Source organism: Engystomops pustulosus, chromosome 5, assembly GCF_040894005.1.
Source record: "Engystomops pustulosus chromosome 5, aEngPut4.maternal, whole genome shotgun sequence".
Classification (NCBI taxonomy): domain Eukaryota; kingdom Metazoa; phylum Chordata; class Amphibia; order Anura; family Leptodactylidae; genus Engystomops; species Engystomops pustulosus.
The window spans coordinates 36996026-37015684 of NC_092415.1; the positions used below are offsets into that span (position 1 = coordinate 36996026).

A 19659-nucleotide genomic window follows, 5' to 3' on the forward strand; every position below is an offset into this window, starting at 1 on the left:
TTGCGATATTTTAGCTCTCATAATGTTCCATGTGACAGAGTGGAGTTAAGGGACACTGTCATTAGATACGCAGCATAATTCAGCAGTGTAGTCCTTGGATAAAATAGAAAAAGTGTGCTATCCTATATCTCTCACCATAAGAGCTCAGATAATAGAACCAAAAAAACAGCAGCACTCCAAGATGGTGAAAAACGTGGTGTTTTTTCTACCTCTAGCAGCAGAAGAGGTTAAAAAGTCGAAGTATGGGCTACATTTTTCTTGGAGTGCTGCCCTTTTTGTATATATATATATTTCTCAGATCCGTGTTCCAATACAAGCCCACTATGGGGCTGTTAGCTCTCCACTTTACCACACAGGCAGATTGCACTGCCAAACTGCAGGTCCAGTACCGTGCTGCCTGCAGCTGCTGAGGCTGGTGGTGAGGAGAGAGCAGGGAGTTCATCTGACCCCGCCCCCACATCAGAGTCTGGGTGAGCAGGGGAAGAACTGACAAGTGGGAATTACAACCCTGGAGGAGCAGTCGCGAACTGGAAATAATGGGTGGAGCTAAAAAGGGAAGAAGAAAAAGCCTGCGGATGAGTGAGACCTGGCCAGGTGAAACCAGACTGGGGTCAGGTAGTGTCAGTAGGTCTGAGCCTGGGTCAGGAGGTGTAAAAAGGAATAATGTGCAGTCAGGAGATGTGAGCAGGGGCCTGGTGGTGTCAGGATGTGTGTGGAGGGATCAGGAGGTGTGAGCAGAGGTCAGGATATAGGAGCAGGAGGTTCATACTCTTATAGATTTTTACCTGGGGCTCAAACCCCTAATCATTGTAAGGTGACTTTCAAATTAAATGAGTCTGTGTCCAGCGCTGGAATTTGACTAACTTGAAAGAAAAGACAAGACCTGTCCTTGCAGGAAGTTAGCAAACAAGACTGATAAGTTTATTGAGGGACGGACATTTATAGAAAACCATAAGGCACTTTACATAAGGCGTGTAATTAGGAAAGCAGCAACTATAATTGGGTGTTCTCACCCAGGAAATGTAACACTATTGGATGTAAGTACACAAAGGAGTCTAATACTATTATATATTATATATATATATATGTATATTATGTTTGGTTTCTGTTGTGTTTTATACTATATATTTTAATAAAAGATCTACAGAATTATGCTCTAAGATCATCTTATTTTCAGGGAACTTTTTTGGCAAAACGTAGTTTCAATATTGTGTACTTGGTGAAAGGTCTTCTTTAAATGAGTGCAAAATATGGACAAAAAAAGTTAGTATTACCGCCATAGTAAAGATAGCGGCCTCCATGTCACAGATACCACAGAATGGGGGCAATAAGTATGACAGAAGGCTCATACTAATCTCTTGAAGTACTTATCACAGTATGTAGGAACACCTGCAGATGTCCATATGCTTCCATCCACTGACAAGGTGATCATGATCTGGTAACATTTTCCATTGTCAGTTAATACTTGTTTATAATCAAATTCGATTATAAGACATAAGAAATTCATAAGTCAAATATAAGTCACTTGTAGTTTTCTCATCTTCCCTCAGTTTTTTATGGATTACCATCTACAGTATAAATCCAAGGATTGTAAATCTCTACACACGTTAATAATAATGTAATGATTTTATCACAAAATTAGGTAATTAGTAAATAAAAATAGTAATTCTACACAGAGGCTAAGCACAGAGGTCTTGAAGCATAATCTGTCAAAGGGGCCAAAAATTATGAAACTAAAGCTTCACCACTCAAAGGCTTTCATCACTGTAAAGCTGCCATAAATATCCGTTTTTGGTTGTATAGACTGGACAAAAAGATGCGCATGACTCAAAATATAAAGGAACTAAAGCTCAAGTTGTGTGATACGGGGCCAGTGATACGGCTGTACAATTTGCGGCCAGATCATGGCCACCATAAAAGTCTATGGCACCCAGTTACAATGTGGTGAATGTGCTGGGTGGAATTCATTATGACTGGTGTTTTGAACGTCAATCTCGAAGTTGAGGCTTCGGCCTTTTAGTGGATACGGGCGCAATATACACCAGTTACGACCTGTAGACCAGGCCTGAACTAGCAGAGTTTTTTTCTATGGTTTTTACCAGAAAATGTAGTGGGATGGTATTCATACCCTTACCTGCCCACCCCTCCCCATCCGCTCTCTACCCCGACACATCCAAAGTGGCTTGTGGGTCAGGTAGGGCCGGTCCCCCACTGTGTGACCGAGCTGGGCAAGCCACACAACTTTCTATGGAGAGAGAAGGGGCAAGGAGTGCTTACCCCTCTTCTCTTCTGCACCCAGCCATGTGCTCGCTCAGGTTATGGCCTAGGTGAGCAAACGTCCGTGTGCAAGGAGCCTAAAAAAGTTCTGTTCCGTAAATAGGACTATTCACCACCTTAGCTAACCCAAGCTGTTGGCATCCTTTAGTAGGAATTCTTTCACTAATTCCCATTGTAACCAAACAATTAATGCCAATCAAAATATTTCTACTGTCAGGTGGGTGGTGCGAGACTGTTAGCCCCACCCCAGGGCCGTCCATCTAACAGTAGAGAGTCTGATTAGCATAATTCCATGGTAGCTTTATTAGCCAATATGCTAAGTAGACTTTTTACTGTCGAAAAATCATGACATTGTGCTGGGATTTCGGTGCACATGGTCATTTTTTGGCACAGCTGCGCTGTTCTTCATGTAACACAAATTAAATTAGGGGGCATGCCGTCAGAAGATCCAACTGATTCGGATTTAACATTCGAATTGTGTCACATGCCCAAGCACTTACATGCAACACGTAAAAGTTTGTGTAGGTGTAGGACCGGAGTGGGGAAGCTACACATGCAGGATATCGGGCGCACAATCTTAGTGAATCGCGGCACAGTGCATTGTTGCCAGACAATGCACTTTCGGTGAACTCCAGCGACCAGGTAAGTAAATGAGCCCCGTTATTCTGCCTTTTTAAGGAGTAAACAGTAATGAAGGCACTTGAAACAACAAGAAAAGGGAAGAAAATATTGTGGCGGTAGTCAATCATACTTCAGATGAAAAAACATCAAAGTATAAAGCTTATGTTTTTGTAATGATAATGAATTAGGGAATAAGATTAGAGGCTATAGCTGTTACTAATACATCTGAAACACTTTCTGAATTATAGAACATCTATCTTTCCCTATTAGCAGGAAGGTCCTTGCTGCGCCCTAGCTCATTATTACCCAGGGAATCAATTTTAGGGCAAACACAGAGAGAGAAAGCTGCTCTGCAATCCCTCAGATTGACCTAGATCTGTCATTTATCAGGAATCATGTTCTCTAAGATCTCAAGAAAGGAGTTTAGATAGAATTGCAGAATCTCATTATTCTCACAAAGTGCTCTCGGTGATACAACATGAATCTGATTATAAACCTACATCAGGCAGTAAGAGGCGGATATTATTTCATTGTGAGCTCGGCGCTTCTGACCCAACTAGAATCGAATGAACTGACTGCCAAAAAAATGGATGAAGTTAAATTCAACCAATGACTACATGAAAAGGAACCTGAGACAGAATTATACTGGAGGACATGATGTGGTTTAATACTGTATGTCGGTAACAGGACGAACAGTCAGAGCATTATACATAAAAAGTCCTATATAATATGTTAGTAGGGACAGTAGATGTAATATATACTTCATATCCACTCATCATAATTGAAGGGGTTTTCCAGATTACTGGGGTCGTAAGAAAAAAAACCCACATACTTAAACCGCTCCAGCTCTTTTGTTCCAATGTTGATCCTGTTTTTGGGATTGGGATCATGGGACTTTCTTCAGCCAATGAGTATCCTCTTCTGACCAGGGGATGTCACTTCCTTTGAGGTGCCCTGGTCCAAAGAGGCCACTCAAGACCCCCAGGGCAGGCAAGCTATAATAACCAAAATGTCTTGGGAACTAGGAGTTTGAGAGGGATAAGTATGAGTTCTTTTTACTTCCCAACCGGCCCCCTAGGGCTTTTCTAGATTTGTGGAAAAACTGTAACTCCTCTCATCTATAAATTCTGTACAGATGATTCCTCCCTTGCCTCTACACTTGGCTGGGCATGTATCATAGGATGACTCACTATTTTAGGTTCTGATTTAGCAATGTTTGGAAAGTAGTATGCCAGAAGGCTTAAAGGACATCTACCACCAGGATGAAGGATTGTAAACCAAGCACACTGACATACTGGTGTGTGCCCACTCTGGCAGGATCCGCTCTTAACTGAGCTTCCTTTGTCCTTGTTTTTAAGAAATAAAGGCTTTAAAATTATGCACATGAGACTGAAGGGCTCCAGGATCCATAGATGTTAAAGGAGCCTGGAGCCCCTCAGGTTAATTTGCATAATTTTAAAAACTAGGGCATTAGAAGTTAAAAGAAGAGTGGATCCTGACAGAGGGGACACACATCAGTATATCACTGTGCTTGGTTTACAATTCTTCATCCTGGTGGTAGATGTCCTTTGAGATATGACACTGACAAGTGATGAGCATATGCTTCAAAATTCAGATTGAACATGAATTTTAAAACCCAATAGCGGGTGTTAACCATTTAAATGCTGCTGGCAAATGCTAGTGCTGGCACATGGGGTTAAGCCGCACCAAAAGTGGGCATTAATGATCACTAATTGTAGTCCAAAAAGTGCCAAAATAATGCAAAACCTTAGTATATTGGTGACTTATAATTACATAAAACAGGTATTCATCTGATCCACATTTATTACAGTGTCTGATGCTGGATGAGGAATCTGGCATGGTTGTAGTCTACCTAGTTGTATGCTGTTCTACATTTAGACAGTATTAGTAAATCTGCCCCATTATGTCACAATGTGATTTCCTATGTCTGCTTATATGCTCCCTGTGATCATATCATGATATTGTATTGGTTTCAACTTTTCCATGAATATGCACCATATATATGATTATAGGCAGTCCTTGTGTTACATACAAGATAGGTTCCATAGGTTTGTTCTTAAGTTGAATTTGTATCTAAATCAAAACTGTATATTTTATAATTGTAGTTCCAGACAAAATGTATTTTTGCCCAAGTAAATGGGAACAAGGATCATTAATAAAGCTTCATTACAGACACCTTACAGCTGATCCTTGCAGTCTGGGACTATAGTAAAGCATCCAGAGAGCTTCATCAGAGGTCACAGTAGGCTGAGAGGTCCGTCTTTAACTAGGGGTCGTCTGTAAGTCGGGTGTCCTTAAGTAAGGGACCGCCTGTACAATTAAATATGTGATATTTCTTACCCCTAATATCTGACACTGGGGGTAAAGTCAAAGGTTCTCCAATTATATTAGAACTTATGTTGAATCAGTGGTTTGATATGTAGAAGCAACTTACAGTATATAGATATATTATTACATAATAAGGATGACTCAAATGATAAAAATAAAATCACCCAGGGGAATGTAAAATGAACTTACAACAACAAAGACACGAACAAACACTTTTAATACAGTATTATCATTAGTGATTAAATGAGCTATGCAGCATGTGTGAATGACAAAGAAAATATCATATCTTTATCAGGTCAGGTGCATCAAGTATAAGTTGCTCTATAAAATTACAAAGTTACAATACAACAAAATAAACTCATATAAGGACATAAAGTATTGAATGATGTCAAAACATAATATGGTCAAATACAATTCAAAATATGACACGGATTGCTCTTTCCTCATGTGGTTCTACTGAATTATACTTACATCTTCATGTGAGTACAATTGATAAGGTAACACAGCCATTGACTGTCTTAATTTATCGGTGAAGTGGATTGTATGGAAATTGAACTTTTGGGGGTTACTGGCATAGAAGCCTTAATAAAGTTGAAGTTGCTGGTGCATAGCCAGGAGTTGAGACTATTGCCCCTCTTTTGCCGCTTTCAGACTATATATATATACGTCCCTGTAGATGGCTATAGGTGCCCGGCAGGGGTACAGTGCCACACACGTCTGCCACGGTTCCGGCCAGATACTGACAGTGCTTGATAAATCTAACCCATTGGGGCATATTTAATTACCCAGTCCTGTCGCAATTCCCAATCCAGATGGTCCGGCGAAGAAATCTGGCGCTATTAACCAACATCGTGCGCCCGAGATCCTGCATCTGTCGCTTCCCCGCTAAGGTCCACAGGAGTTCACCTTCTTCTTCCCGGTGTATGTGAGTGCATGTCTTGCGACACAATTTGCGGTGTTAAATCCCGCACGTTGTCCGAATCCGTCGGATTGCCCCCCCGATTTGTGTTGCGTGAAAGCAGGCACCGATGCCCCAAAATCCAATCCTGTGCGCCAAAAACCCATGTTAAATGCGGCGCAACACGGAAATCGTCGGGAAACCTGACAAAAATGCGGTCCGCTGACCCTTAGTAAATGAGCCCCATTGTGTCTGCTGTAACTTAGAATACATTATTAGCTGTCTACACAGGTTAGACCAGTGATGGTGAACCTTTTGGAGACAGAGTGCCCAAATTACAACCAAAATCCACTTATTTTCCTGTGTAGTGCCAACATGGCATTTTAAGCAGTAACTTATTGCTTCCTGTTCTTCCACATCTCTCAATTGTATCGCCCCCCTGAGGCCACCAATACAGTTTAAAGAAGGAGAGCAAATTCAGACTCTCATTGTAGCTTTTTTCCAGGGTCTCTCTGTAGAGGAAAAATGGTTGGTCCAGCAGGAGGACCTCCAAAGATATTGCAGTTCATTTCAACACCTTCTCACTTTTCCCGCAGTTCCTAACAGCCAATGAAGTGTTGCTTTAAAATAGCGCTGAGAGCAGCATCTCATAAGTTGCATGGGACTTGATGGATTTGGTCCTATTTGGTGAACTCTGTCCTGGGGTGATGGTCTGAGTGCCCACAGAAATTGCTCCAAGTGCCACCTCTGGCACCCGTGCCATAGGTTCGCCACCACTGGGTTAGACCATTGTTTAGCCAGCTGGTATTCCTCATGACTTCCACCTACATATGCATGACCAGCTTGGTTGAGCACGAGCAAAGCAAGTGGATTTTATGTAATGTACACTTCAACTTTACTAGTCACCTCACCCCTCCAATAACTTCCGGGCAGACTTCAGGCTCAAAAGGGTCAGGTGGCTGCTGTAAAGTGTGTTTGTAAATACCGTTTAAGAAACATTATCGCTGCTCCCATAATCATAAACACAAAATGGAATAATAAAGCGAATGAAATAAACAATAACTATATAAAACAAATATGTATCAGCATCTGGTGTTTTATCTATTATTCAAAAATAGGAGCACAAAATGAATGTCCCATCTCCATGACTCATACATTCAAAGACTGAAACATTGATTTTCTGTATTTATTTTTGATTATATAAAAATTGCAAAAATGACTTGATACCTGATAATTAAATGTCACAATCATTGTCATGTGTTGTTTGACTTTTAATAAAGAACCAGTGGTATCAGTCATATTATACTCCCGGAAGGTCATACATCATGTATTAGAACATTAAAGCTCTCTATTATATTGTCACAGTCCATGAGCATCTATGGAACAGTGTCTTTAATAACTTATTATATTTCATTATGTTAGGCTGTTTGTGTGTTTTACACTGATTTATGATCTAGCACATGCTTTTGAAAGGTCAGAAAACATACATTGTTATAATAGCAAACTGCAGCTGTTATTATATTCCTTTATAAATGAAACCATTGTTTCAAAGCCATGTAAAAGAAATGGATGGACTCTATGTACTGTATTTTTCGGACTATAAGGCGCATCGGATTATAAGGCGCACCATCAATAAATGCCTGCTAAAACGTCTAGGTCAGTGATGGTGAACCTTTTAGAGACCGAGTGCCCAAACTACAACAAAGACCCGCTTATTTATCACAAAGTGCCAACACAGAAATTTAATTTGTGATTTATACTCCCTCCTCTGTCACAGTTTTCATTGATACCAGCCCCTGAGGACATCAATAAAGCAGAAAATAGTCCCAGGTACAGCTGTCACTTTAATATAGCTCTGTGCACAGCAAGCCCTGGGCTGTCTGGGACTGCAGGAAGATACCTGGAGTCATCTCTGGTGATGGCCTGAGTGCCCACAGAAAGGGCTCCGAGTGCCACCTCTGGCACCAGTGCCATAGGTTAACCATCACTGGTCTAGGTTCATATATAAGGCGCACTGGATTATAAGGCGCACCTGGTTATAAGGATGAATGAACATCAGGTGGCAGACCTGTGCACAGTTCAAGGCAGCTGTTGTCTGTAAATATGGTTCATATATAAGGCACACTGGACTATAAGGATTTTTTGTGCACCTTATAGACCGGAAAAAACGGTTATATCCACTTCTTTGTTCATTAATTGCCCCTGGAGCCCCAGGCAATTTACGTGCACTGGATGATACCCCACAAGCTGTGATACCTTTGGTGCATCTAGTCTAGTGACTTGTGTTGTGTTGGAAGTTGCTTATCTATTTTTCTATGGTTATCCATTCATTTGAATGTTTATCTGGCTTTGCTACATTTCCCCTACAGGTGACCCTTCCCCCCAAAAAATACCTGCTCATTAATGGGAATTAGGGTTGAGGGGTTCATGCAGAGTGGTTGTCTTCTCTATACATATGGGACCACCTCCATGTCACCAGCAGCTGCGAGCCAGAGGGATATGGAGTAGACCCATGTCCTGACCACTATTCAGTAACATCTCTACACAAAACTTTGAAGTGTTGTAAGTTGCATTATTGGCCTCTATCTTATGATCCTCTTTTCTATGAAATTATTTTGCATCTATTTAGCAATATTAATTCTCTTCTTTGTAGAAATTGCCTGGGAAGAAGAACGGAACGGCTAATTAATCTGTTGATGACATTGGAGGCCGAGCTGTCACGGAGGGCATGAAAATATTGATCCTCTGGCGGTGATTTACAAAGAGAGGTGCACATAAGCCTTAACCCAAGGCAGCTCACACAACATTTGCTTTCATTAGTCTAATTGGCGCCGGCTCAGTCATACAAATCACCGGCTGGGGTTTATGGGTTGCTGCACACATGAACTGCTGCACCTGTTTTCATGAGCAGAACCATCAGATCGGAAGACAGAGATGACCTATTAACGTGTCTCTGTCATTAACACTTCACTGCTTGCTCAACGACACAATGGGGCACAATTACTACAGACGCATTTCCGTCGGGTTTTTCTGAATATTTCCCTGAAATTTGCTTTGAATCGCACAGGGGTTTTTGGCGCATGCGATCGGATTTTGGCGCATTAGCGCTGGCATTCCTGCAACACAAATCGGGGGGCACTCTGTAAGTTAATCGTGGCAGCTCCGAATCCTTGTTGGACATTCCGGATCGGCGGAGGCAACGGGATGGGTAAGTAAATGTGCCCCAATATGAGTGAAATAATACCTGAAAATGATGACTTCTGCCATTCCTTTGACCAACTAGATCCATCTGTGCAACTTAATCCAAAGGTTCATGTCAATTGCTGTATTAGTAGTGTACATTTTTATATACAGTGAGAAGCCAATATATACCGCTGTACGGCTTTGATTCCAGAGTGAAATTTGTGTCATATTCCAGAAGATGCTTTATTATTACAGTATTATACTCTAACAGCAACAGTTCTAAGATAGATAATATGGTACCAAATAAGAGAACCATACTGTAACATAGGCACAGGAGTACATACAGCTACTTGTTGGCTGCTTACATAAAGGGGTTGGCCACTTTACCTCATGTGTTTTGTAATGTGTGTAAGTGTTGGGGGGGGGAGGATATTAGGTAATTCACCAATATACATCTATTACTAGTTCTGCACCACTTTCTTGATAAGTAAAGTGAAGCCTCCTGTCTTTTACCTCATCAGCCGGACATTCCTGACCATAAAATGGCCGCAAATGGAGGGTCGTGTGATCGCCATAATTTCTGCCTTTAATCTTTTCTGCAATTTTCTTAGTCTTATTTGTGGCATGGTCCAGAAAATTATTGTACATAATCTAACATTGGAATTTTTTATATAAATAAGACAATGGATTTATCAGGGTTTAAATGCTAGTTTTCTGTCATACAAGCCCGGAAATAGTTTCAATAACTGGCGCTCGGTAGGAAATTCTATTATTTTACCATTTATACCCCCTCCACAACAAGAGAGTTTAGAGCGGCCCTAAAGGGGCCATGGCCAGTGGTGTTCATGCCCAATGCCCATGTATTTCCTATAGCCTTGTGCAGACTATAGCATAATTCTACATCAGGCAGGTTACTATTATGTTCATGTGTGTGCATTTTTTCTCTCCTTTCAAAGGACTCCTTATCCTATCAAACTACTAGCCCCCTCAGATAAGGTATGAAATGTCATTTTTCTAGAATTCCTTCTTATATGTGAAATCTCGCCCATTTACCTTAAAAAGCCTCCAATCATGTGAAAATGAGCAGAGAAGAGTCATATTTTGCCTGAGATTAATCAAGTTTAGAGGGAAGAGTTCTGGAGTGCCAAGAAACAAGCTAAAGATTAGAATCACTGAAAATGATGTTTTTGCGTTCTACAGAACTGAAGATACACTCCACTGCTACATCTAAACTTGACTCATCTCAGGCACAATTTTACTTCTCTGCTCATTTCCATTTGACTTTGGAGGATTTAAAAAAAAATGTCAATGGGTGAGAGTCCAGATAAAAGAGGGAGTTGTAGAAAGAACATTTCATACCTGGTGACCTGATAAAAAAGGAGATATTTTTGGAGAACCACAGGTTTTCCACTATTATATGACTTCTAATGCTTGTGAATTGACCTGCGACATTAAATACTAAAGGTGGCAGTCATTATTTATTCAGTAAAATGGCCAGATATGCAATTACCCGGGGCTGAAGCAGTAAATGTAGGCCAGGTTTTTATAAGTGGACATTAAGGAACTTATGTCTTACACTGCAGTAATAATTAGTTGTAATTACTTTAAGTAATTCACTGTGAGACTCTTACTTGACTAATGGACCTATTAACCGGGCCAATAATGGGGTGTATCAGCGTTCCAAGGAATGATCACTCCTCAGCCTGTGCGAAGGTCGTTCACGTCACTAATCTCTATGGATTTTGAGCTCCGTAAATATTAATACTGGTGTTCCTGGGCCTCAAGGACATATATGAAGCATCTAGTACACATATACTGTATTTTTCGGACTATAAGGTGCTCAAAAAATCCTTAGATTTTTTCAGAAATCAAAGGTGCGTCTTATAGTCCAGTGCGCCTTTTATATGAACCGTACTTACAGACAACATCTGCCTTTAACTGTGCACAGGTCTGCCACCTGCTGGTCATTCATCCTTATAATCAGGTGCGTCTTATAGTCCAGTGCGCCTTATATATGAACCTAGACATTTTAGCAGGCATTTATTGATGGTGCGCCTTATAATCCGGTGCGCCTTTTAGTCCGAAAAATACAGTATATGATTGCAGATTCTAGATTAGACAATATATTGGACTGTTCAAGTGGCTGCAATAAAATAAATGCAGTCAGGTTTTGGTGTAACAGACTTCTAGGTTAAAAGAAAATAATAGAGAAGGTCCCCCTGTGCCTACTGGTTACCGTAATGGCTAATGGCTACCATATCATGCTACATTACATCAAGACACAACTGAACATAGCACTGGCTTTATATGAAAAATGACAATACATACTCATGCTACTATTTAATTTTTCTCTACAATGAAGAAAACATTAGTCTAAAGTCTTAAGTTTAGTATTTCCTTGTTGTTATATGATGTTTTCCCCCAACAATAGGTTGAACACAATGAAAACATTATTGTAGAAGTAAATTATAATCTCCAAAGGAAAGCCAGCAGCAAGTGTTTAGTTTCCCTGCAGTGCCCCTAATGGAGAAAAGAGGCATTACACAGTCCTTATTGAAATCAATAGATAGTTCATAGAATGCATGAGTCCTCAAGAACAAAAGAGACTTTTTCTAGCCAGCCTTCATTCTATCTATTATTAAATGACAATCCCATAATGTGATAAAATTCTCACTTTTTTAGATAGGGAAAAGTGATCACTGAGAAGCTAATTCAGAGGTGACATCCAACATAAGTAACATAATTTGCAACCATTGGCTCAGGATCTCTCTTCTTATTTTCTTTACATGGATATATAAAGTTTTGGTTGAAAATCCATAGATCCAAATATAAAAAAAATATGTCTTGCTTTTCCATGTTATGTCCCACCTTGAATTTCTTAAGAGAGTAAATGCATCTTGACACAAATTTGATGGAAGTTGATGTTACAGCGGAGATAAGTAGTGGATCATAATTAAGGGCACCACCCACCACATACTGAGAAGGGTCTTGGCCATGGAATCCTCATACATCTGTTCTTTCTACACGAAAGCCATTTCAGGACCTTTGAAGGTCCTCTAAAGGTCCTAAAACCACAGATTAAAAGCAGGCGGAAGGGACACATCCTCCATTCCCCAAGAAGCCTGATTCTAGTACCATATGTAGAAAGTGATTCCAGACTTGTAGAGTTATAATGTGCATACAGCCCAGGGCCCATGGCAGTCTTAATGCGGCCATGGTGGCGATCCTGGCTTATTCCTTGAGTATCTTGTGTCTCAGTGTTTGTGGCTAAATTTATCAATCTGATTTCTTTCTGTTAAAATGTTACAGAATCCAATTATATGAAGATCATGTGAAATTGGCATGAAATCCCTCCTGGATTCCCAGGCATCTTCAGGCAGGCCACGTAGACCACGTGGGGACTCAATTGATCTTGACATCTGAAAATCGAGTTTCTTAAAGATGCTCATGAGAGGCAGCAATATTGTATTATCACTGATGACAAATGTGAAAAATACCTGACTGCACCAGTCACCTCAGGAACGGATAATGTAATTGTACATTGTGTTTGACATGGTGTGAATGCACATTTTAATAAATGTTGTGATATAGCCAGGGGTTTTATATGCCTAGGGCTAGGTTCACATCTGCCATCCTGTATTGCTCCACATACATATACAGGCGGTCCCCTACTTAAGGACACCCGACTTACAGACAACCCATAGTTACAGACGGACCCCTCTGCCCACTGTGACCTCTGGTGAAGCTCTCTGGATGCTTTACTATAGTCCCAGACTGCAATGATCAGCTGTAAGATGCCTGTAATGAAGCTTTATTGATAATTCTTGGTCCAATTACACCAAAATTTTGAAACTCCAAATGTCACTGGGGCAAAAGAAAAAAAATTGTCTAGAACTTCCATTATAAAATATACAGTTTCGACTTACATACAAATTCAACTTAAGAACAAACCTCCAGACCCTATCTTGTATGTAACCCGGGGACTGCCTGTATATCAGATGCTTTAAAGGATGAGCCTTGATGAAGACCAAAAAAAAATCCAATTGACTATTACAGGGTTTATTGCGTTTCCTTTGGGCATTTCATTTTTTTGGATGAAAAAGTCCTATCTGCTGGACATATTTGTACAGGATTTTTGTAACAGAAACTCCTAACTGAGCTTCCAACTCAGATGGGAACATCCAGTAGCTTTTAAGGAAATATACCATCTCTGAGGGCTCTGGAAACACCCATAGAGCCATTCAAGATCATTAGCATATTTTAAAAGTTGATTTTTAGAAAGACAGAGGCCATGGATAACATATATAAGAAGATAACCACAGTCACGTGCCTGGATCTATGAGTAAGTGTCTGTGGTTGTCATGTGTGATTTTGATGGTAAATTTCCTTTAAAGGGGTTGTCTAGGATGAAGGGTTTATAAATATAGGATTGGGGGGGTGGGCATAAAAATAACAAACATTCGCTCTGGCTCTCATTGTCACTGTGCACTGATTATATAAAGAGGCCCAGCGGTGATGTGACAGCGACAGCCACTTGCCCGCTAGAGCAGCAGTTGCAGACTTTATCCAGTCATTTTACAGAAATGTTCTTACACTACAAGTAACAACTTAAAGGGGCCTCAATGTAAAACATAATGGGGCTCATTTACTAAGCGTCCAGCGGGTTTCCTGAATATTTCCTTTGTGCGCCGAATTGCCCTGGGATTTTGACGCACGCGATCGGATTTTGGCACATCAGTGCCGGCTTGCACGCAACAGAAATTGGGGGGCGGTCTGTCGGACAACTCGACAGATTCGGACAAACCGCAGAATTTTAAAAAGGATTTGTGTCGCAAGATCAGCACTCACATGCACCGGGAAGGTGAACTCCGGTGGACCTCGGCGCAGCAGCGACACAGGAAGGAACTCTGACGCACAATGTTAGTGAATCACGCCGGACCCGAATGCTCGAGCGCACCACAGGATCACGATGGGACCGGGTAAGTAAATCTGCCCCATTGGGCTTGTTCCCCACAAGATACACTAAGCCTGAATTTATTACATTTCATTAACAAATGTGAAACAAACTTTAGCTATATAGTCTTTCAGTGTGCCACTCTATTATATCTCTTTACTATTTCTATTCTTTTTTTCATCATCCATCCATTTTTTTCTCTACTCTAGTGGAAATATTTGGCCACTGTCCTTCCCCTTTAAATCACTAATGCTGAAGGTGATGGGTTTGCCAGCTGGGTGATACCATAAATGCAATTCTATGCAACTTTTTTTAAAGTAATATTTATTTGCAAAGGAAAAGCAAAGCAGATTCATATGACATATATTTGTTTTATGGAAAAAAAAGTTATAACCTTTAATTAATATTATCTCTAATATTTCAGCATTTCAGAGTCTAGTGGGTGGTCTGCCTAAATTATTAACATCCCTCCCTACAGCCATTTGCATACAGCTCTGACAGTTATTGAGTAGGACCGCCCACTGGACTCCTAGGCATTGAAATTATCTGATCTCAGTTGTCAAATCATATAATATGCAAGTGATTTAGGCTGAAAGAGTGATATCTCTTAAAGCAATAAGTACACATAACAGTACAGAAGGTCCTCGACTTAAGGCCACCCGACTTACAGACGGACCCCTCTGCCCACTGTGACCTCTGGTGAAGCGCTCTGGATGTTACTTTTCTCCCAGGCTGCAATGATCAGCTGTAAGGTGTCTGTAATAAAGCTTTATTGATAATTCTTGTTCCAATGACAGCACAAAATAGTAAAAATTCACAATTATAATGATATTATATATATTTACAATTATAAAATATACTTGTTCTGACTTACATACTTATTAAACTTAAGTACAAACTTAAAGAACCCATCTTGTACATAACCTGGGGACTGTCTGTACATCCAGTATTGTAATGCATTCTATAAAAATGAAATCCTTGTATATAGTCAGCATAAAGGCCATATAGTAGTATTGTTGTGTTCTTCTTAGAGGGAGTGGCCAAATACTAAGTCCCGCCCATTTTTTTCTATAACTAAAATGACTCCTTAATGAAAGTGCATTGAAACAAATCAACCACGACTAAGAATAGCCATTACAAAGACCTTATATTTACAAAGTGCAGTTGTTTGCTGTGTTTGAGGCCGCAGAAGACTGACACCCCCTAACTCCAGTTCATTTCACCTAAAACAGCTGTCCTTGACTTGGCAAAGCAATGAATGTCCATCTATGGGGTATATAGTGGTATAGGTTACAAATGTCCATGTCCATAAATTGTCTTATGAATCCGTCTATAGGCCCATGCTGCAGTCTGATCCTCCCTGACTCTGGGATCAGATGTGGCATTGTGGTTGTAATGTGATCCAGGCGTTACACGACCGCCGCAGGGATTTGTCTTCTAGCAGACACTGGATTTCACTTTATTTTCAGCTCAGAGTCATTGGGGAAGATGCCGACTAGTGATGTCACCTTCACCTGTCCCAGCAGTATTACCAGACGTCGCCTTGTCATCCTCCAGGGATATACTCAGGAAGGTGTCAGAGCAGGGAACAATTCAAAGGGATAAAAAGTCTTATTGAGATTTCTATTGTATAGGGTTTATAAATGGAGACTGTATAATCATTTTGGCAGGGCTCCCCCTAATTATATTGCTAGTAAATGAAAACCTACAAATCTGTTATATGTTATTATAAATGTAGCCATTCTGAACCAACACTAGTCCCACATTTATATGTTTCAGTGCTACAAAATATCTTTCTATAATTATGTAGGATAGGTAGGTATCCAAGATAGATGGACAGATAGATAGCAGACATTGCAACCAATCTTCTCTAAAGTCAATTTTACTGTGTTGCATTGCACTTTACATTGTATAGACATATAGATATCCAAGGAATATAGATACCACTGCGCTACCGTGGGCTTTTTTCTCTATCTATCTATCTATCTATCTATCTATCTATCTATCTATCTATCTATCTATCTTATATCTATCTATCTATGTATGTATCTATCTATCTATGTATCTATCTATGTATCTATCTATCCATCTATCTATCGAAATGATAGATAGATGGATAGATAGATAGATAGATAGATAGATAGATAGATAGATAGATAGATAGATAGATAGATAGATAGATAGATAGATAGATAGTGAAAATAGCACCCCTTCTTCTTTGGAATAAATTCCAATGTGCTGCTTTAGACTTTTTATTGCATAGAGCGATAGATATATACCGTAGATAGATAGATATTCATAATATGCACTTTTATAGGAATTGGCCTATAAAAAATGGCTATATATATATATTTATAAAACAAGCCTTTTTGCAATGATAAAAGAACAACCCAAATCTATACAAGGCACGGCCCATACACTCTCAAATAAAATATGTTATTGCTTTTCAATACCAATTCAAATTTTAAAATTTAAGAAATAAATAAAAGTAAAAGGTTTTATATAAATATATAAATCTAATAAAAAATTATATTATATATTCAAATGTGCAAGAACTTAACCCCCCTGCCAAACAGCGAGATCTATTTTCTAAATATCTTGCTGTGCCTCTCCCACACAGCAGGGGGCAGTAGTTTACTCGCAGTTCTTCCTATGTCATGCTGAGAATGATCACACAGAAACACTCCCAAGAGGAAGAAGGCAAAGCCCATTGTTTCTTCTTAGTTTTTAAAGAATCAATACAATGAAATTTAGCTAGGTCAGATTTCTCCACTGAATTTCCACCCTAAAATCTTTTATCGATACTGATGTACAGTGAGATAGCATTTTCTGTCATATTTCATATAAAGTCTTTACACATTTTTGAACTTATGGGTTATTAGAACCTTTCTATGTCATAATACTAGAGACACGAATACAAAAATGTGCATGTTTCTGTCCATGCCCATTGAGTTATAATATTGTAATGTAAGAATTTACAGCCTGCCAGACGCCATCCAATTAGAAGTCATACTTTTGGAAGCGAATCATTAAGCCTGATGGACAATTTTAATGATCTGAGACATCTCCTCGCTGCTCAGAGACACGTTTATGATTGACAAGATGTGAAGCCATATATCACACAATGACGGCTATAGACATCCATAGAATCCATAAAACAGTGGCCTCCTGCAGCCGTCACTCTCCAAGTGACTGCAAATTATCAATACTGATTACTATATTGCTGCAATAGGGAGGGGTGGCATGTTCCCTACTGCAGGGCTGGCCAGACTCCCATAGATCCAGGTTAACCAAATTTACATAGAAATCTGTCAATATGGCCTCACCCCTCTTTCGGAAATCTCTGTAAGAGGGGGTTGAGGGTCAAAATGACTTGTTAATTGGCACAAATTTCCAATGATACACTGGGACTTAGAGGATTTTCCCATTGACCTTTACAAAATGCAATGATGATGCAAAATTCACTAAGAGACGGAACTATATCAAACCTATTAGTTTCATTTATATATGGAACAGCTAAATACATGCAACATAAAATAGATCAGCAAAGAGGAACATAAAATGATGATTTTTAGCCTTTGATATGCAACATTTAACCTTTGCTATGCAAGATCTGTAATAGCAGATATAAAGGAGAGGATATAATAGAACATATATAGTCCTACAAAAGCTAAATAATTGGAATGTTATAGTGAATCAATTAGAATTACAGGTGAGACAAATGAATGGTCTGACAGAGGATTCCATGTCTTTTACAATAGCAAGAGGGCAGCAGTAACACATTTAGATATTGCAAAGTGCTTCCACATTGAACAAGACAGGAGGCAGATGGGTGGGGTCTGTCTGCATTGTGCTATAGAGCTAGCTGTATAGAAGTGCAGGTGCCTTATATCCTTTGTATAGCATTGTCTCACCCTACACACCGCCCGAATCAAAGCTATAACAACGTGCATGTGTTATAGAAGCAACAAGATAATAAAAGCAACCGAAAAGTATAAAAGAACATTTTCTCTTTGATCACATCTCATCCGTATAAGAAACATTGTATTGGGCGTGTCTGGCTCCAAGGTCTGAGAATAATTCTTTCTACAATAAATAATGCAATAAATCTATCTACAAAGCCAAGAAAACTGATATATAGTATCCAGTATATTCACACTTGTACAATGCTTGCAGGACAGATGTAACAATCTAAAAGCACAAATGTTACAATGTAACAATATCTAAGAAATACAATAATATAAACAAGTTTCCTGCTTAGGATCTTAGATAGAGGGAATATGGAGCTGCTCCTGTCCTTACCTATTGCTGTTTTGGCCATGGTGATGTATACAGATGCTGAGAGGTTGTGATTGCAAGAGATCCAGCTACAGCAGTGGAGCAGGGAGAAAAGACTGAATAAGGCACTGAGTCAGCACTGTGGGGCTGTGCAAAAGAAAGAGCAAGAGGCAGGAGCCCATGAATAATTAGCAGTCCTAGGCTCGAGCAGATTGGCTCCCGGGGTCCCCTGATATGACTCATTTCAACCTTCAATCTCTAAGCATTAAATATTGATCCACCAATAGGACCGAGAGATAGAATAGAATGATGCGGCTTGACTTCAGCATCTCCCAGACACCCCCCTATAATCTTAATAGTACATTCCGTATAAATGAATTACATTAAAAAAAAATTGAAATGGAAATCAGACGCTACCGGCATGTCTACCCTATGGATAACGAAATATCAGTGATGATAGTATATGAAGTCTATACCAGTATATTCACCATACATATATATATATATATATATATATATATATATATATAATATATATATATATATTGTTTATGTGTATAGATATACGTGCGTATAATCAAGAATCACATACTGTATCCCAGATTTAATCTGTATTATTAAATTAGAATAATTTCATGTCTTGTCTCACTGTAAAGATTGACCTTAGGCTCTGATTCTGTACTGAACTGTCCTTGGTGCTGAAAGGCTACAGGGAATCCTGTTCTTCACTCCCTCCAGCAAGGCCACAAGTGAATGAATGCTGCCTCATTGTATAGGAGAAGCAATTCTGAACCACACTGCGACACAGGGACTCGATATTAAGACTTATATACTAAAGGACTATGCTGATGGTTGTTATATAGATGCATATATGATGTATATATTGTGTATACAGCAAGCAATGCAGGTGATACTACAGGTCTTCTATTTCCACCTTTCACTTTGCAGTCCTGCCACCACACATTCCCAGCAGGAGACCAATTTACAGTGCATTTGGCAATGCCCAGTAGCTGGTGTGGAAAGACGTGATTAACCCTTCCTCCACTGTCTCAGGAGAAAAGGCAGTAATCAGACTAAAAGGCCCAGTCTTGTAAAGCGC

At 39.7% G+C, this 19659-nt stretch overlaps 1 protein-coding gene across 1 annotated transcript in view; it reads right to left on the bottom strand.

The window, feature by feature from the left end:
- The window catches only part of STMN2 (stathmin 2), a 31308-nt gene extending 12565 nt beyond the window's left edge, over positions 1 to 18743 (bottom strand). Inside the window, exon 1 of the mRNA XM_072151658.1 lies at positions 18585 to 18743. Coding sequence (XP_072007759.1) covers positions 18585 to 18603 — 19 coding nt within the window. The 5' untranslated portion in view covers positions 18604 to 18743. The remainder of the gene's footprint in view (positions 1 to 18584) is intronic.
- Between the last annotated feature and the right edge of the window lie 916 nt (positions 18744 to 19659).